The 19876-nt window shown below is 40.2% G+C and overlaps 1 protein-coding gene across 6 annotated transcripts in view; it reads right to left on the bottom strand.

The window, feature by feature from the left end:
- The window catches only part of AFDN (afadin, adherens junction formation factor), a 127334-nt gene that overhangs the window by 44013 nt on the left and 63445 nt on the right, over positions 1 to 19876 (bottom strand). For 3 of the 6 annotated variants that reach the window (XM_056853752.1, XM_056853748.1, XM_056853753.1), the window contains 7 exons: positions 19262 to 19331; positions 17896 to 18011; positions 11167 to 11228; positions 10313 to 10518; positions 6615 to 6635; positions 5737 to 5882; positions 3715 to 3809 (listed from right to left, as the gene is read on the bottom strand). In XM_056853752.1, coding sequence (XP_056709730.1) covers positions 3715 to 3809; positions 5737 to 5882; positions 6615 to 6635; positions 10313 to 10518; positions 11167 to 11228; positions 17896 to 18011; positions 19262 to 19331 — 716 coding nt within the window. The remainder of the gene's footprint in view (positions 1 to 3714; positions 3810 to 5736; positions 5883 to 6614; positions 6636 to 10312; positions 10519 to 11166; positions 11229 to 17895; positions 18012 to 19261; positions 19332 to 19876) is intronic. The other 3 variants (XM_056853750.1, XM_056853751.1, XM_056853754.1) reach the window with 1 other exon arrangement.

Below are 19876 nucleotides of genomic sequence, written 5' to 3'. Positions count from 1 at the left end.
CGATGAGCAAATTAGAATGTTGTCGAGGTACGGGTGGATCCTTACGCCTTCCTGACGCGCTAGGGCTACTATGGTCACCAGGACCTTGGTTAAGACCCGTGGGGCTGAACCTAGACCGAAGGGGAGGGCCCTGAATTGAAAGTGATGTCCATTGTGTAGAAACCTGAGGAAGCGTCGGTGATCTGGGTGAATGGATATGTGCAGGTAGGCCTCGGTTAAGTCCACGGTGGTTAAGAAGTCTCCTGGTCTTAAGGCCTCTGCTATGGAGTGAAGAGTCTCCATCCTGAAGCGTCTGTATGTAACATGCTTGTTCAGGTATTTCAGATCAAGGATGGCCCGCCATCCTCAGTCTCTTTTTGGCACAGTAAAGGAAACGGAATATATGCCCAACCATTGTTCCGAGGGGACCACATATTCTAAGGCCTTGATCTCCAATAGATGTTGGATGGCCGCTAAGGTTCTGAGCCTTTTGTCTGGTTGGCGAGACACAGGAGACACTACTAGACGATCTCGTGGTCTTTTGTAGAACTGAATTCGATAGCCGTAAGTGACAGTCTGTAACACCCAATGGTCTGTGTGGGCAGTCGACCATTGGTTGTGAAAAAGGCTGAGTCTGCCCCCCACTGGTTGTAGCCTGGCGTCACTGTCTTGGTTGACGAAAGGACTTGTCACCTCTGTCACCTTGGAAATTCTGGGATCTGGAGGAATTTTTAGGGAAGCGCCCTCCCCTACGAAAGGATCCCCTTCCGTAATTCCATTGACCTCTTCTCTGTTCTGGTCTGTAATGTATGGGTGGTAAGGACGAAAGGAAGTAGGGTTAGAGAGCCCTTTAGATTCCTTACGAAGGCTTCTGGGCAGGTATTTCTTTTCATCTTTCGATTCCACCAATATTTCTTCCAACTTTTCCCCGAACAACTTCTTTCCTTCGTAGGGATAACCCATTAACATGGCTTTAGACCTGTGTTCAGTTTGCCATGGGCGTAGCCATAGAGCCCGCCTAGCAGCTGTTGCGGTAGCCAGGGCCCGAGCTGAGAAACACATGGTATCCAGTGTAGAATCAGCCAGGAAGGAGACTGCCTTAAGAATTCTAGATACTCCTTCCATAGCACTTCTATCCTCCTCTGGAATCAGTTTGGCTAACTTTCTAGTCCAGACAATAGCCGCCCTGGACACTAAAGCGGATGTAATGGAGGAGCTAATGGCTAATGCTGAGGCTTCGTGGGCTTTTTTACATGCCAGTTCCGTCTTTCTGTCTGCAGGATCTTTTATAGACACTAAGCCTTCCTCTGTGACTGTGTCGGAGGTATGTAGTGCAGTGATGGGACTTTCCACTAGGGGGATCTTTAACAAATCAGCAGTACTACTAGCTACGCTATATAGTTTTTTGGTAGTCTGAGGGAATTGTTTTCCCCCCATGGGCTTATCCCATTCCCCTTTTAGCAAAGACAAAAAGTAATCAGGTACAGGTACCACCTTTTCAGTGATAGTATAGGAATGAAAGAACTCTTTTGCCCCTTTCTTTTTCTCGAGAAGGGGTAGAATCATCAGAAAGGTCTAATGCAGCCAGGACTTTTAATAAAAACGACTGAAAATCTTCAGCCTCAAAAAGCCTAGTTTGCTTAGTTGGTTGGGGCAAAGGGTCCTCTCCTTCAGAGGAGAACTCGCCCTCCTCTCTATCTGAGGCTTCATTATCAGAAGAGAAAGGTGATGGCTCTTGCCTCGATAACTGGGGTTGAGAAGATGAGGTAGCCTTTAAGGCTGCCTTAGTAGGCCAACCGCCTCCCCCCTGAGAAGTATGTGGGCCAGTCTGCTGCCCGCTTGATCATTTCCCCGGGGACCGCGGAGGTCTCGATTGGGCGCTTGCAAGCCGGAAAGCGAAGGAGTCGGTGAGGAGAGCTGCGCGGCTCTTAGGCCCTCTGTGAATGCGTCTTTGATTAATGACGCTAACTCCGCTCTCAGGAGGGCAATTTCGCCCGCGGCCGACTGGGAGGGAAGGGAGGGGGGGAGTACATTACCAGCATCAGACGAACTCCCACCGGGAATTTGCAGAGGCGAGACGCCTACGGCCTGATCGATGGATTGTGTGCTCGTAGAGGGGATAGCGGCCAAAACCACTGTATTTCCCCGGCAGTTCCCAGTTCCGGAGGCTGAGAGCTCGCCTTTAGCGGGTTTAACCGCAGTCGATAAGCGGGCGCGAACGGCGGACAGGAGGCGTTTAGCGCTTCCTTGACGAGAGGAGCCTCTCTTACGTTTGCTGGTTGCCTTCTTTGATTTGCCTTTTAAATCACTAGAGTGATTGTTTAAAGGCGGATCCCGAGCGTCTGGCATAGCCTGGAGTAGACCCGGGTCCAAATCCCCCTCAGAAATGTAGTTATCGGGACGGTCGGTCGCCATTTTGTTTTGGCGGGAAGGAATAAACTCTTACCCTGCCCTGCCTCAGAAGATAGATTAAAGACAGAATAAAGATAAAGTGGAGAAGGCTTTTTTTAATGATAGAATAGGGTCAGAAGGGAATAAGAATAGGAGTAAGGAAAATAAGCTGTTCTATAGCTCGGGGAAGAGAGCTGTGAATACACTGCTCTCCCGGAGCGAGGCAGGAACAAGACTGGAAAGGGAGGAGGCATTCCTTCCAGAGATAGGCAGTTAAAATTTTAGGTCCTGCCTCCCGGAACAAGAGGAAGAGGAAACAACCACTCTTAAGATGGCCTCCTCTCCCAGAGCGAGAACTTCAACATTTAGCATAATCCAGAAAAGTGTTGCCATGGGTTCAAGGACTGCTGCCTGTGCAGCACAACTTTCTCATTTCCCCCCTCCCCCAGCAGCATCCATGTAGCAGTGAAGGCACGCAATAAAACTACTGAAAATTAGCATTACACTACTATTACATAAACCTTATCAATACAATATAAAATACAAACCCCATGTTTCCCTTGCTAACACAGAATCATGAAATGGAAGCTGGGGCAAGGGGGTGGCTCAGCGTAATGGCTGCCACTGTTCTGTAAGACTAAGTAAATAGGGTGTAACTTGGGGTATAGCTGAGAGGACAAAACTTTGCCTTCACCCAGAAACTGCAGTCATGAAGGACAGGCTTAGTCTCACCCCAAAGTTGTCAGAGTGCATACTTTTCTTCCATATTAAGTGAACAACAGTCATACACTTATGTCTAAAGGTAAAGGTGGTCCCCCTGTGCAAGCACCGGGTCATTCCTGACCCATGGAGTGATGTCACATCCTGACATTTACTAGGCAGACTTTGTTTATGGGGTGGTTTGCCATTGCCTTCCCCAGTCATCTACACTTACCCCAGCAAGCTGGGTACTCATTTTACCGACCTCGGAAGGATGGAAGGCTGAGTAAACCTTGAGCCAGCTACCTGAAACTGACTTCTGTCAGGATCGAACTCATGGCACAGCAGCAATGTGAACTTGACCTGCAAACCATTCATCCATACTAACCACCATATTGGCTCTCGTATAGGGAAAATACAAAGTACTGCAACTAGGAAGAACACTGCAGTGGGGTTAAACAAGCTTTTGACACACAGCTGAAAATCTGGTGTAGCCCATAATGAGATGTTATCAATCTCACCCTGAATCTGTAGGTGTGCACGTAACCCTCACTAGAGGACACTACCATATACAAGCTTCCCCAACAAATTACTATCCGAATAGCAAATACTGAATTTAGTATAATGTATTTTCAAAGATCTAACCTATTTTAGGCCTCTGAGGATTATTTTCTTCTGGATCATCAAGAAATGCAGGCATGTAGTTATTAAGCTCCGACTGAAGACAATGAACCAGATATCTGAAAAAACAAGGATTTTTTTGAAAATATTAAGGCTCTCATCCAATTAGAGAAATTTTAGCTTATTATTTGGTCAGCAAAAACAGATAAATCAACTAGTTAAACCAAGTAAATCTCACAGCTCTAGAAAATTACTATAAACAAACGGTAATTTGAAAATCTTAATAAATTCCACAGGAACTTCTTGCATTCTATGGTATGGGATTTTTGCCATAGTTTGTAATGCAGGGATATTTTTAAATGTACCCATTTCTTGGAAAGAATACGGGAAAGCTGCCCAAGCAACTTTGATGTAAATAGTAGATATGTTCATGAAGCGAAATCAGAATTTTGACTTTTGTGAATGCATATTCTATAAACAGGCAATAAAATCAGTGTATTAATAAGCAGTAATACTTCTAATGCTAAGAGATTTGTGAAACTACCATTGCCGCCCCCCTTTTAACATTCCAGTTAAATCCTAGCATATAGTCTATCAGCTTTCATAAAAGTTTGGGAACTGATTTTCTATGTTCTATCACTAAAATCTTCATCATAAAGAATATAAACGTCATATTTCTGGGTTCCTCATCATTAGAATTGCTGCTGCATAAGACATTACTCTCATATCAATGTCCTCAGTAATTCACACAGTGCTCTTCTTCCTATCAGAGACCAAAGGGAACCAAAAGAAAAAAGTTGCATCGTTCACTTCACTTTGTTTTCCTCTTAAACTATATGGCACGGTAGTGGTGTTGGGGAAAGGGAGAATTGTCCTCTTTGGTTTCAGCTTCAGAATATATGTTTAATGATACTGACTGAGTACACTGAAAGAAACAGGCAGGATTGTGTTTTGTAAAAAATGGAGAGAAGCACAGACAGACATGAGCTGGCTGAAGCATCTACGAGATCTCTCTCTTTCTCATGGTGCCTCTGATATGGGGTCGTGAACCTGTTAATATTCAAGGAGTTCATCTTTGCCTCCATCCGAGTCCTACTTGTAAGTTTGTAAATTAAAAAAATAAAACCCTGCAAGTCTCCACTGCTTTTCCTTTCAAAGGGAACGACTTAATGTAGCACTGGAACTTTCTGATTCCCAAGGACATGAAGAGCATATAACAGCCTCAAACATTAATGCTTTTTGATATCATGTAATAAAGTACTCCCAGTCAATCAAAAATTTAACAAACATTAAAGAAAGGAAAATGCATGTATATATTTATTCAGATTTTAATTATCATTAGAGAGTTTGATGACCATATAGGTTACTAGGTTCAGATATAATAATAGACAGTAAAAATATTGTCGAAGGCTTTCACGGTCAGAGTTCATTGGTTCTTGTAGGTTATCCGGGCTGTGTAACCGTGGTCTTGGTATTTTCTTTCCTGACGTCAGGAAAGAAAATACCAAGACCACGGTTACACAGCCCGGATAACCTACAAGAACCAATAGACAGTAAATTTGATATGGAAAAATATTTGGTTTGAATGGCAGTTTAAAAATATTTATTATTAGCTATAATCAGGAGTACTCATGTTTTAAGTAAAGGTCCCCTGTGCAAGTACCGGGTCATTCTTGACCTATGGGGTGACGTCACATCCCGACGTTTACTAGGCAGACTATGTTTATGGGGTGGTTTGCCAGTGCCATCCCCAGTCACCTACACTTTACCCCCAGCAAGCTGGGTATTCATTTTACCAACCTCGGAAGGATGGAAGGCTGAGTCAACCTTGAGCCAGCTTCCTGAAACCAACTTCCGTCGGGATCGAACTCAGGTCATGAGCAGAGCTTGGACTGCAGTACTGCAGCTTACCACTCTGCGCCACGGGGCCTCGTGGTCCTGATAGACTATTCTCCCCTTTTTTTGTCCTTGCCATACGTTTCTCTAACAACGCAAAAATAAAATACGACCGACAAAAAAGAGCATGCAGTGATATGCCATTCTTACTTGAATGCCATTTGAACTAAGTGTGCCAAAACATCTTGTGCATCTAGTGTGATTCGACTAAGGTCTCGATCCTGCTTTACGAAGTTTAGAAGCTCAGATGCATTTGCCATCCAGAAAGCAAGCGCCCCTGCGATATTCTTCTGTTTCTGTAAGTATTAAATGAGAGGGGTAAGTACCAACAACAACAAAAGTCTCCTCACGGTAATTCAATTTGAATTCACTGTTAAAAGGCTCTATTTAGATAGACCAGTATCACCAAACGTAACTCAGATACCAGATATTTGCAAAGATTTTATATGAAACCACAAATATGCTGGTCATGATGCAACAGCTCCAAATTATAAGATATAGTTTAATTATCAATTATTACATATTTCAAATGCTATTAGTGGAATGGAGTTAGCATGTTGTCATGGAATGTTGAAAGCGTAAATGTATGCATTATCTGGTAATCTGTGTGTGCACAAGCACATGTCCATTAATGCCCACTGCCACCCAGATACTGCTAGCTACTGGCTTTGACACCAAGCAACACAGTATCGAGTACTGATCTATCTCACCATTTCCCGACCACAAACGCTAGGCCAGGCAACCTTAGATGAGATCCAAAGAACAGAACCACAGACAAAAAAAAGGGGGAGGGAGAAAAAGAACTTTTGTCATTACATCTCCATACTGAAGAGCATTAAGCAGAAATTATGGAATGCTGATAAGTTGCGCATTCAAAAAAGGATTTTAGTACTGCATGTTCCAGCTGCTGAATGAGTGTTATGAACTGTTCAACCCAGCTATAGAATTATTGTATTTTATATGGAAGCAGCATGAGAAACTGAGCTAAGCCAACACAGCTAGGATCAGTTCCCAGCAATATAGCCTACCTGATCAACCTGGTCTACCTCCTGGAGAAAAACGAACGAAGGAAATCAAACAGAAGAAAGAAACTTGTGAACAATCATGGTAGTTTTAGAAATTAAACACTAAATATGAAGGCACAAGACTTACGCTCAGTAACATCAAAAAAATGTTTCACCAGAATGGTGTAACTTAGAAAACTTTTTTTAAAGGGTGTAGGCAATGAAATGGTATACAAATGTTAGTTTGGAGGAAACGTAGGCTTTTCCAGCTAGTATACATTACTAATTATCCTCCTCCAGACAATCAAGATGTAGCAACTTTATTGCCAAAAGTATAATCCTGCATAGATCCCCCCATACAGAGTCTCTTCACAGAAGCCAGTATTGCCTTCCTTTCCCACAACAAGCTATCTTTGTGCTGAACGGCAAGGCACACAGTTTGTAGCTGGACTCATTTTTTAAAATATAGAATTATTGAGTTTGTACATAAAAAACATAGAATACAGAAATGATTTGGGGTTGAATCCCTCAGAAGAGTTCACAGAAGGTATTGGCAGTGCAGGTCCTTCCCTGCCTTTCCAATTTCAAGCCGCCAGCTGGTTTTTCCACAACACTCTTCTGAATATTGGGTGAGCCTTGCAAGCAAAGGTGGGGGGAGTGATTAGAGGGACCAAATAAAATCACCTCTTTCTCTCTTTGGCTGATGCAAGCCACCACTCTAAGCGCTCCTCCATCCACAGAAAATGAGCACAGGATCTAACCCTATATATTTTATATATTTTTATAAAGAAAATTCTTCTGGATTGGTTCTTGTGGGTTATCCAGGCTGTGTAACCATGGTCTTGGTATTTTCTTTCCTTCGACAAAACTCTTCTGGAGTTTTTTTAACATATATTTTAAAAAATTAGCTACTCTGATAATGTCAAGGTTTCTTTGATTCCTTTGTATTTAATATATAATTTCTAGATTACAAGTACTGACAAGGAAAAACATATGCACCACTAACAGATTTCTGCATTATATCACTGAATGTGAATCCTGCAATTTTTACAATCAAACCTTCATCACCTTTTACCCCAGGGCTAAAATTCCCTTACTCTCCTGTGGTTTGAAATCCAATGCTAAACACAATTGGTGCCCAAATGTGACACAGTAAGCATTAGTTGTTTCCCCCCCCCCCCCCACATTTTAATGATAACACACCCTGGATCTGAGGTCATCTTGTGAATAGAGGGCATTTTTGCTTAAAGAAGGGCTGCAATTTTTGCCAATTTGCCTGTCCCTCTGCAAACTTCTAAGTCACACCCAATACTGGTTCTGAAGATCCCCTGGCATCCCTGCTCTGAGGAGCCATATTTCATAGTGCCAAGCTGGTTGCAGTAAAAAGGGAAGAAAGATCCATGTAATGAGGGACTTCTGTGGAGGTCCTTTGGATCCAACACCTTTTTTTTTACTTTCTAACATAAATCAGTTTTTGCAACCCAAGCCTAAGCTGATAATGTCCTACGATCTACTGAGATATATTTGTGAGTGGTTTTTAGACACTGAGACACTGCTGCTGTTTTAAAATTTTAAGATATTTATACCCCACTTTTTTCTCCAATGGGAACCCAAAGAGGCTTAAAACATTTGTCCTTCATTTTATCCTCAACAAACTCTCTGTGAAGTATGCTAGGCTGGCTGAGAATGACTGGACAAAGGGCACTCAGGGAGCTTTCATGGCAGTTACTTTTTAAGCTCAGATACTGTTGATCCACCAAAAATGTATCCTATTTATGACTCTAAATTACAAATAAATTATATATAATTTCATATTTAATGCAAGTTGGTTTCGATCAAAAAATGTTAAAACAAATAAGGAGTCAGCAAGAATTTTCAGAGACATGGAACGTTTCCCAAAAGCCTCCCGTTTATTTATTATTACTGAACATTCACTTTTCTACTGCAGCCAGGTACTATTCTCCCCCTACCTCCAAATGCTCATCAGATTTGGCTATATAACACGTGAAAGAAAAACTGAGAGGCAGCAATACTTTCTGCTTTCAGTGTGGTTGGTATTTGCTGTTAAAGAAAGGAGGGGGGAAATGACACCTGATTGATAGGGAAAATGTAACTGTCATTACTTGTAAATAGAGGTTCTTTTTGTATCTTCTTCCTCCCTAAATAACCAGATGTTCAGGGAAGCAAAATGGGAGAAGCATTTTCAGCTAAGCCTTACAAAATATGTAGATGGACACTTCTATTCTTTCATCTCGATCAAGTTATTCCTCCAATATCATTTTCATTTGCATGCTCTTCAATATTTATACCCCTTCTTGCCAGCTCCCGGTTGGGAAATACCTGGAGATATTAGAGTGGGGAAGCCTAAGGAGGGCAGGTATTGGGAATGGGAGGGACCTGGGGATGGGGTATAATGCCAAAGAGTCCACCTTCCAAAGCAGCCATTTTCTCCAGGTAAACTGATCTCTGTTGCCTGGAGATCAGTTGTAATCCCAGACCTCCAGCCACTATCTGGAGGCTGGCAACCCTACCCATCATTTGGTCTGAGTTTATACCACCCAGCGCTGTACTAAAATAATAAATTATTTAGGATTCCATAAGATAAAACACCACAGCATATTTTTTAAAAAATTTCTTCTGTCCTAACTCTTAACGGCCTAAGAAAGGATAATCCTCTTCACTGTTCCTTACAACAGACTATGTTGAAGCAACTGATCCATTCTGAGGCATGCTATTCCATGCCTCCCCTCTAAGCATCAAGTAAATCATTCTTCAGCTCCCTCATACAGCTACACTAATGCTTTCCCAGCTTATACAAAGGATGTCTAGGGCGAGAGAAAGTCGTTGAATGGCTGTATGACAGATACAGATCTGCCTCTGAACAAATGGCATGGCGCCGCCTGCCTAGCAGTGTTAACGGCGCCCCAATGCAAGGATTCTATGGAGCAGCTCTGTGTGTATGGACTGAGCAGGATTGCATTTCATATCTATAGAGCTACTTTGATAATTGAGAGCCATGTAAAGACAGAAACAGGACAATTTAAAATAAAAGAAAATAGAAGAGGAACATTAATAAATGGAGGAGCATACTTTTAATCAGTACAAAATAAAATCTTGAACACAGAACATCAAAAAAAGGTGTAATGAACCCTATGGTATTAGTTATTTATAATTAAAAGCTTGATTATATCTAAGCATAATCATTGCCAATCATCCTACAGAATCCACAGGTGCATATTTAAAGGCATAGCTGGATTTATAAGATACTCAAAGACAGAATATAAAATATAGTTAAGTCAGAATAGTAACATCAACAATAGATTACTTCATAATGTAGTGAATATTATATAATGGGATTCTATACCAATGAGCCATAACGGCAAGCTAAAAGACTTTTGTGTACCTATTACCATAACCTTTTATTAGCAAATTTTCTGTTTATCATCTCATAACGTAGTAGCTTCATACCAAAAGCACCAGTTCTCTCTGGATAGGATTGTTAGATTTACAAGACTAAGTTAAATGCTCTTTGCTGCAAAAGAAGAATTATTTCATATGATATTACGAACTACACTGTGATGTGCAGTGCCACTACAGAACACCAAATACTGTAAGTGTCAACGAGTTCTAATTTTGTTTTTGTTTTTTAATCTGTAAAAAAAATCTGGTTATTAAAACATATTCCAAGAAATGTGTGGTATGTCTCTTCTTGACAAACTCACCTGTATAACTCCTTCCATCATGCTGACCATCTTGTTCACTATTGCAATGACTTTGTGAGTACGTTCAGCAGGACTGATGTCAGGTCTGTACTGGCTCGACAATACATACCGGCATGTCATGTACAAGACATAAGTAGGAGACAGCTTAAAATGAACTGTTGAGCTATTGGTGTAATTTATAATGGCAGACAAAAAGGCATCTTCAGCTGAAGAAAAAGAGGGGGGAAATGACAAACAGAATAATTTTTTTCAAAACTTTAGCGGGTGTCTGATTTTTGCCAACAGCTACATGAGGTAGTTTATGACACCACCAGAGGAAAGAAGTTATTTTTATTCTGTCCTTCTTACAAGCTCAGCGTGGCTTATGCTTGTGTGCTCTTCTACCTTATCCCCACAACCACTCTGTGAGAATATGAGGCATATATGTGCCCAAAGCCACCCAGCAAGCTTCCTGGGTAAGGATTTGAACTCGGGTCTTTCTGGTCTGGTCCAACACCCAAACCACTATACTACTTTGGTTCTTCCTTTAAAGGCAAAAGAAACAAAATATGGCGTGTGGACTCTAATAAGTCAAACACTAGGAACTCCTAAAATCATAACCCCATACTTATTTCATGAAGATCCTTGTACTTCTAATAAAACCACTCAATGAATTTTATTCACCTCACCACTCCTTCCCTCTCACCATTCCTGAAGAAAAGAATTCCTACTGACAAGATATGTATTATGAACATATTTAAATTTCTTCTAAAACAATGGGATTTTTTTCTAATCTACATTTCTGTTACTGAACTTTCTTTTAAAAGCACTATTAATTTTGTTATACATGAAGTAAGATCTGAGATAATACTTACAGCTTTCCCTGAATTCAATGCTCGCAGGTAGTATCAATTCAGGTCCATGTGTATCCTGTGGTCTAGAGGCAGAAAGCAGATATTCAAAAGTCCAATTCAAATGGTGAAAATTAATTCCACTGTCAAAAGATATGGACTTCTCCAAAGGGTTTGTTTTTGAGAATACATACACCATTTTTATTCATCAGTTAATTACAAATGTGATACTGTTAAAAATATACTATTCTATTTCAGTTTCTTTCTTCACGTCTCTTCTTGCTAGCCCCACTCTCAAGTAATACTTGACCATCAAGCATGGTACATACTTGAATTCAGAATCTGCATTATTAATCAATTTGCAGAGCACAATATGCTGATAAAGGCAGCCTGTCACCCACAGTAGGTGGCTTATGTTACACATACACTCAACACATACCTTCAAGAACACAATTAGAAATTAATTTACCAGATGCTGGTAAACTATCATTCTGGTAAATTAATCTCGCTATATTATAGTCTATTACAGAGACAAAATCTATATCATATTTTAATTTATGAAACAGCAAGGGCTGAGCTACATGTGCATGACTTGAATAACGAGCAACTGAATGTGTGAACCAGCTCCATTGATAGGGATCATACCCCACCCCCCACAAGGCCCAATGAATTTTCAATGCAAACTATAATTTCTTATTACAACAGAACAACAGACTAGCTTGCTCTCTTCCCTCTAAATCAGGATTACATTAAAAAGGTAGAGGTAAAGGTCCCCTGTGCAAGCACCGGGTCATTCTTGACCCATGGGGTGATGTCACATCCCGACATTTACTAAGCAGACTTTGTTTATGGGGTGCTTTGCCAGTGCCTTCCCCAGTCATCTTCCCTTTACCCCCAGCAAGCTGGGTACTCAATTTTCGATGCAAACTATAATTTGTTATTACAACAGAACAACAGACTAGCTTGCTCTCTTCCCTCTAAATCAGGATTACACTAGAGTTTAGAGGGAAAAGAACAAACCATTATGAGATCTGAAAAACTAAAGTAGGTTGTCTCACTTTTTTACTACCACTAAAGCCTCTCTGTTCTCAGTAGCTGGGCATTTACAGTGGTTTTAAAAGGCTTGCAGAGCTTAAATCAGAGAACAGCATAGATCTCTTAACATTACATAAGAAACTGAAACCCTACAAATGGAAATAAATACAGCAGATTTTTTCTTATCATAGTCTGTGTTCTCTACCCTCCTTCAGCTGTTATATTTGTAGTAGGGAACATTTAATTAGATCTGCCTTCATTTCCTGCTTTGGACCATAACTCAATATGACAATGGCTTCCCATCTATCCTGCTGCCAGTTACATTTAACATCTTGTCTGTCACACACACCCCTTTTTACAAAACCTGCTTGTAGCTGAGACAGATTTCACAATAAACTTGAACACACTCTGAAAGTGATTAGAGGATTAACTGTACTATGAAATACTGACTAGATGTTTTGCTACCTCTTCTAATGAATCTCTATGTAACATTAGACTTAAACTGGAATAAAAACTCTGAGCACATTATCCATGACTACGAACCATAACCCTGAGCATATGAAAGGTTTGCATTTGCAAATTTTGCAAATGCATCAGCCGTTTCCCCTAGAAATGGCACATGTAGATTTGGCCTAACTGACTTTCACACAAATCCATACAAAATAATATGAATGGTTTCAGGTGTTTATATTTCAATTTTACTTTTGTTAGAAAGTAAACTTAGGACCTCACAGTAAACTCTCTCTCTCAGCATACCTAAACTTATTTCTGGATGAAACACAAACAAAATGTATTCATTATACTCATGACTGCTTGAATCCCATCATAATCAGGGTGAATTAAAATCAATGATTTTTTTAAATTTAAATTGGATTTTTAATAAAATGCTTTTTGAGGAAAAATCTATCTAAAGATAGTTTTCTGTTTAAGATACATGATAGTTGAAAGGTTATTCATCATGAAATAAGGATTAGTTTTTAATGTAGCATGAGGATGTATATTCATGCAACATTTTAATTTTTTGATAAATTAATTACATTAATCCTTTCACAATGTCATGCTCTCCCAGAGGTTTCTGAAAGATTTTGGGCAATTTTTCTATCTAGAAGATTTTATCACAGATGCTTGGTTTTGCAGTTCTCAAATCTGTGAATTTGTGTCTGCGGAGATGACATGCCTCTTCTCCACAGTAAAAATGTTATAAAATAAACATACAGAGTTGAGAAAAAGACCTTAATCCTATTGTTCCTTTGCAAATCTATGTACACAAAATTATCCCTTAAGTGTTAAGTTTCAAGAAGTTCAGTGAATAGACGATTGTTTGGAGTGGAATAGATCTGCACAAAGAGCTAAGTGTGAGAAGGGAGGGGCAAGCAGTAAAAATGAAAGTGAAACCTTTTGAGCAGAATACTCCACAAATCTTGGGATCTTTTTGTGTGTATAGCCTGCGGTTTATTATTCTGTCCCTGGAGGAGAAAATCTACAATGGCAGCAGTCCCTAAAAAAAGGTAGAAAACCATGATTTAAATCTAGTCTTACTGACTAGTAACTTAAATCATGATTTAAATTGTGATTTAAATCAAATCCACCCTGTTCTTAATCCTGCTTTCTTGGATCAAAAATGGATAACAAATGTTTCCTACAATTATCAAATTTTCTTCCCAACAGTACTCCACATCCTAACTCATAACACCAATAAGACCTGCCAGTTGATGCAGGAGCATCACCCTACCATGTTAACCCAAGGGCATCAGAAGTGGATCTAGGGAGATATTTGGTAGTACTACCTAGCTCTGACCATACTTATTGCCTGACAAGAAATCCAAGCAAATTGCTTTCTGTGCAGAAGAACAGATGCCATGCTAAACAGGAAAAGTCCAAATAGTCTTCCAGCTACACCTCCAGCAACAGTGAATTACCACCAGGTGCGATGAGTAATGCTAATATAGTGAATTTCTGAAAAACTGTGCATCCAAAAGATACAGAATTAGGCAGCAGACTTGCAGCACTCATTTGGTTTTGTGTGTAATCATAATTTTAACCATACCTGTGTTCCCGTCCACTGCACCAACACACACACACAGTACAATCCTAAACATAGTTAAAGCCTAAGTCCATTAAAGGGAATAGGGTTAGAAGGGTGTAACTCTGCTTAGGACAGCATTGACAGTCATTTTATTTTGTCAGTGTTTTTGTATGTGAAATGCTTGTTAATAAATACTTTTTAAAGCTCTGGAGGTAAAATTTTGTCCAAAGGTAGCCAGATGTGCATACTCGTTTCTGCAAAAGACAGAATGGGAACTTGTTTAAAGTAGCAAAAGTTAAAAGCATACTATATCTTTTCTACTACTTGCAAGACTTGGAGATTTTTAATCATCTGTGTTACGTTTTCTTGTGTTGAAATCCTCTCTATTACTGTTTATTTTTTAAACCACGAACTGTAGTGGCCATGTGCTATGTCCTGTGATGTTCTCACACAAGGATCATGGGATCCTCACTTTCCTTTGAACTCAGTTTATTCCTGTGATCACAAGATCAGTACGGAGTAACAGCTGCGTAAGTCCATCAGCTGCAGTATGGAGGAAGGGGGCACAATCACACCTTCAGTGGCTCCACTGACAAAAGAAGGGAGATTTTGTCCTCATTCCTCCTCCTCACTGCTGCCCACTGTTGGCATGGCTACTTCTACACATGGTTCCAACAATCCTGGGAATCAACTTTCCCAGAGTTAGAAATGGGTGTGTTTGTGCCGGGAGGGGGGGGGGGATTCATTACTGTCAGCACCTTCTGCTGAGATTGCTGGATCCAACCCTGTATATGACTCACCCATCCAACACTTCCGTAAGTACACATTCACCAATCTTTGACCTTGATGTGACACCTAAATCCATTTTTGAAAGCAGAAACATTTTTGCAGCTCATGCTTGGTGCAACTACAAGTTAGTAGATCAGGCATGGCCTCATATAAACCTCTGAAACCTAATACTATGAGGCAACATCAGGAGTATGACTGTTGGCCGTCCAGGGCAACTGACTGGCCACTGTGTGAAGCAGGATGATGGACTGGATACATCAGTGGTCTGATCCAACAGTGTCACGCTTGTGTTCTTATTGGCAGATCCTTCACCAAGTGCTGCTATTTTTGTGACTTTCACCTACAGACCTTGATTTAAGACTAGGAGAATACTTTGCAGTTGCAGTTCTCTTCTGATCCGCTGTAAGAATTTCTGACACAGTGGATAATTCAGTGGCCCATGCATAAAAAGCAGAGACGACATCATCTTCTGTGACTGTAATTTAATCGCTGGTAGATATACTGAATCGTGTGCAGCCTGCAGTTCCCTGGTTCTCTACATTAAACTTCCAATTAATCTCTGCTGCTTCAAAGAATTCCTTCAAACTATGTTTGGCTTCCAATGGTATGGTCCAATTCATTCACCAGTAACATGTGGAAGCTATTCGTCTTTAATGGAAACAATGTTATTATGATGTACTGTATTTTAATTGGAATATTGTTGATGTTGTTCTGGATGTGAGCTGCTCTGAGTCAGCCTTGGTCAGGAAAGGGTGGGATAAAAATCCAATCAATTTATCAATCATCTGTTACCTATATTTTGGAATGCATGGTGTATCAGCAAAGACTTTTTATTGGCACTACAATTGGCACTGAATGAATCACATTTGCCTATGAGACGTTCTTCAACCTAACTCTAAGACATTACTCTGAATGGTGACTGGCAGAAGCTGATTCACTGTAGCTGCTCATTTCTGGAGATACCAGGCAGTGTCATTTTCTTGTGTGATTCACATATCCCTTTTTCAAGTCTGTTTAGTCTCTGTATGAGTTCAACATGGCTCATAAGCAGTGTCACATGTCCTGATTAAATGATTATACCAACATCTTGATGTTTTTGTGACCGGGTGTTGCTTCCTGGATTTCTGTACCCCACCCCAGCCAAAAACATTTTTCCCAGATAATGAAAACCTGTTAAGGAAAGCTCCTGGACATCAGAAGATTAAGTTCTTTTTATAATAACTACATCTTACACGGTCTGGAACAACTGCTAACCTCCTGTTTTCATCTTGGGGGGGGGGAAAGAGTTTCCTCTCTTAAACTATGATACTATTTTCCTTCAGAGGAGCGATATAGTTGACACTATGAGGGATGATACTTCTCTCAATTGCATTTTCAGATTCAAGCCTGGTAGTCAAATAAGTCCTCTTATCAACCAGCTCGCTGGGAATTGTAAGTTTTGATGTAACAGTTCAGGATAAGAACATGTAACTGCAAAACGTATGACTGCACAGTTCATTGTTGATCACTTCACTGCCTCTTTCTTGTCATTTTCTTGTAGAAAGCTAGATCATAAAGCACATCAGCCATAATGACATTCCAAATGATAACTGCCAGAACCCATCTGCTTTCAATGCACACTCATGTATTTATTGGTTCATTCTCATCTGCACAGCCATGATATACCTTTTACATTTCCTTCCTCAGCAGAGATAATTTCTCATCACAGAAAATGGAGACAAGGTTCACAAAAACTTTCAACTGCTGGTTCTCTTCTATGTAGCCTTTGAAGAATACAGTCACTGCTTCCTTTCCCACCACTCAAGGTCTTCTCTGCTTGCTACTTTAGACAATCCAGTAGCCTTATCGTCGTTAATCTGGCCCTATGGCCTTGTTGAACAATATGCCAAGTATTTCTGTACCTCCAATGTGTTTTGTTATCTTGAATAATGGGGAAAGTACCCCCTACCCTCATAAACAGTATCAGCCTCACATCATTGCAGAAAATCTCTAGAATTGCCGGCTTGAGGGCTTGTATAATGACAATGCCATGTAGCATCATTGAACATGCCCATCATCACGGTCTTAATCTGTATGTCAAACATACATACTCCCTGAGCCCTGGAGCTGAGCAAAATTCTGGCAGATATACTCAACCATGTTCCAATTCCACATAGCATACCTGGGGACACCCAAATCTCTGGCCATCTGTCCGCACTTCCAGAGCCCTCACTGCTAGCCCTACAGGAAGTTTGTGTTTTCCTGTTTAGTTGCAAAGTACAGTGATAACTTCATGTGACCACACAAAGCATGCTGGGCCTTGTAGGAAAGAAACTAAGAAAACTTACAGAAAAGGGAAAATTTCTCTAGAAAGACAGATGCTACTGCAGTATAATCCTAAAAAGATGGTGGTAAGATTTATATAAATTGTAATTACACACAAAACCAAGAAAATGCTTGTAAGTCCATATTTCCCGACTCTCAGATCTAGATCATCCTAAAAATCTATACCTCCATTATTCACTGCAGATGGTGCAAATATGGGGTCTGGTTTAAGGACTAAGTGAGAAGATGTGCAAGGAGGACTTTCACTCATACACAAAGGCATGAACAAAAGTGGTTGAGTTCTTTATAACCTATGGGAAGAGCTGGGGAGGATTCCTTCTAGCGGCTTCAATGTTGATCAAATGAAGTGCTTTAATGCTCGAACATTAACTAACTAACAGATTAAATGAACTGCATATTACCATACTTTACTCATGGAGGAATTATGGAGTCCTTTTCAAAGCCATTTTTATCCATGTACAATCACAAGCAAAAGCACACCACCCTGCTATATTCAGTCCCACACTTTGGTTCAAACATGCTTCATTTTTCCAAAAACAGTACAGCCCATTTCATCCTTGGAGAATGCCTTTTGGTACCTGCCATCCTGCCTCCGGTAATCCTGCTGCTGTTCTATTCTTATCATGGGCTTCACCATGCCTCGCTCAGCTGTGCTGGATGTCGATATTCTGTCACTATCCAATCTATTGGTGCTCTGCTCCAAACAAGACATGTTCAGCGTAAATTATATGAAAATGTGATGCAAAATTACCAATAATAAATACCCTAAAATACCCTAGAATAGTTCTACCTAGAAAACTCTAAAAGGTACTGATATTTTATGGGAGACATGCAGGAATTCCTTGACACACAATGCAGTGTGAAAATGATGGCCAGAAATTTCAAAAATTGTTCAGAGAACATCTAGTTAAAGCACTTAATCAGGCAAGATGTTAAGAATCTGGCGACAGAAACTTAAAAGTCACTTATTAGGGAGGAAAGGCCAAATAAGTGATCTTAAGTGCCAAACATCTGTGGCTTTTGTGGAAGTACACAACGGTTTCCTTCTACAATCTGAGTGTCAATTGTTGCTTTCTCCCATTTCAATATGTGATCAATTGGAAGCTTTAACACCAAACATAGCATGTGCAAAAATATACTTTAAAAGATGGGCACAATATGGGTAAATCGTTTATACATGTAGCGTGACACATTTCGAAGACATGGGATTTATTCGTATGATTTTCTTCTAATCAGCCCCTGTGAATTGGATGCAAAGAACAGAAGAGAACAGAACATCCCCACCTCCTCTTTACTTCTGTAGCTCACCCCCACTTGAAAAGCTGCCTCTGAAGGATATCTAACTTTATGGCACTACAGCAGTACTATGGAAGTACTATGCAGAAACCGTGATTGAGATTTTAAGTATATATTGACACACTTGGGAGTATATATTTACGTACGTATTGACGCACTTGAAATATAAACTCAAAATAATATCCATTTATTATAGGCTGGATCCAAATAGGCAAGGAAACTTGCAGAATGGAAGGATTTTGAGGAAGCAGATTCCGGCCCCTCTCCTTGGCGGGAACAGCAGAAGTCTGAGAAAGCTTCTGCCATGGGTCAGGTGACCTTTCCAAACAATGTGTAATGCCTCACGTGGGGATGTAACTAGGAGGGGAAAAATCAGGAAAAATTGCACATTCTTGTTCAAGGATTTGCTCTAGTCACTGTCAAATGAGTGTGTGTGTGTGTGTGTTTTTTTGGGGGGGGACAACTACTGTTCAGTTACCTCTCCTTGACACAGCCCTATGTTGCAGTGCCTCTTCTTCAGGAGGGTTCTCCAGTCCTCAACAGGTGGGCAGTTTGCAGAAGGCAGGAAAGATCTTGTTCCAAAATTCCTCCCATTTGTAAGAGTTTGGATTCAAGCCTACATTTTTAAATCTAGTGACAATTTCTTACCTTGCTTGCAGGTAATCCTGTTCCACTATGGATGTCTCCTTCTAAATCAAATGTTGTTTCTTGTACAGCTCTGGAAAAATAACACATCTTCAGAACTTGCTGGTTAGCAACATGCAGTAGATAGAAATGTAATATAGAAACACAATAGACAGAACATATTTGTCTTGGGTTTTCATAGCATTATTAATAATTGCCATAAATTTACAATAGTTATACACAGGGACAATAAACAGATTTGTTTCTTCTTTCTTTTGCAAGAATGAGATTACAGAAAGATAATTTCTCACTAAAAGACAATTCCTTCGTGAAATATAAGCTTTCTCCAAGCCTAATCAACAGTCTGCTGAAATATCACCTTTATACTAATGCAGTTTGAAGACCTCTGATCTTTGTCAAGTCCAATCTCACAACATACAGAATACACTTGGGAAGGATATTGTACATTTTCTGCATCATCATAGGCAATTTTTAATTGGAACGTCTGTTTATAAATGCTGCTAGATATGCCACAAAACCAGTTCTGACAATGAAATTTTACATGGTATGCACTGCCACAAGGACTGGGTATATTTACTCTGTTTCTCAAAATGTGTTAAACCAGAAGAAGCGCTTCTG

The sequence above is a fragment of the Euleptes europaea genome, chromosome 7 (assembly GCF_029931775.1).
Source record: "Euleptes europaea isolate rEulEur1 chromosome 7, rEulEur1.hap1, whole genome shotgun sequence".
Taxonomy (NCBI): Eukaryota; Metazoa; Chordata; class Lepidosauria; order Squamata; family Sphaerodactylidae; genus Euleptes; species Euleptes europaea.
This window is presented reverse-complemented; position numbering and strand designations above follow the sequence as displayed.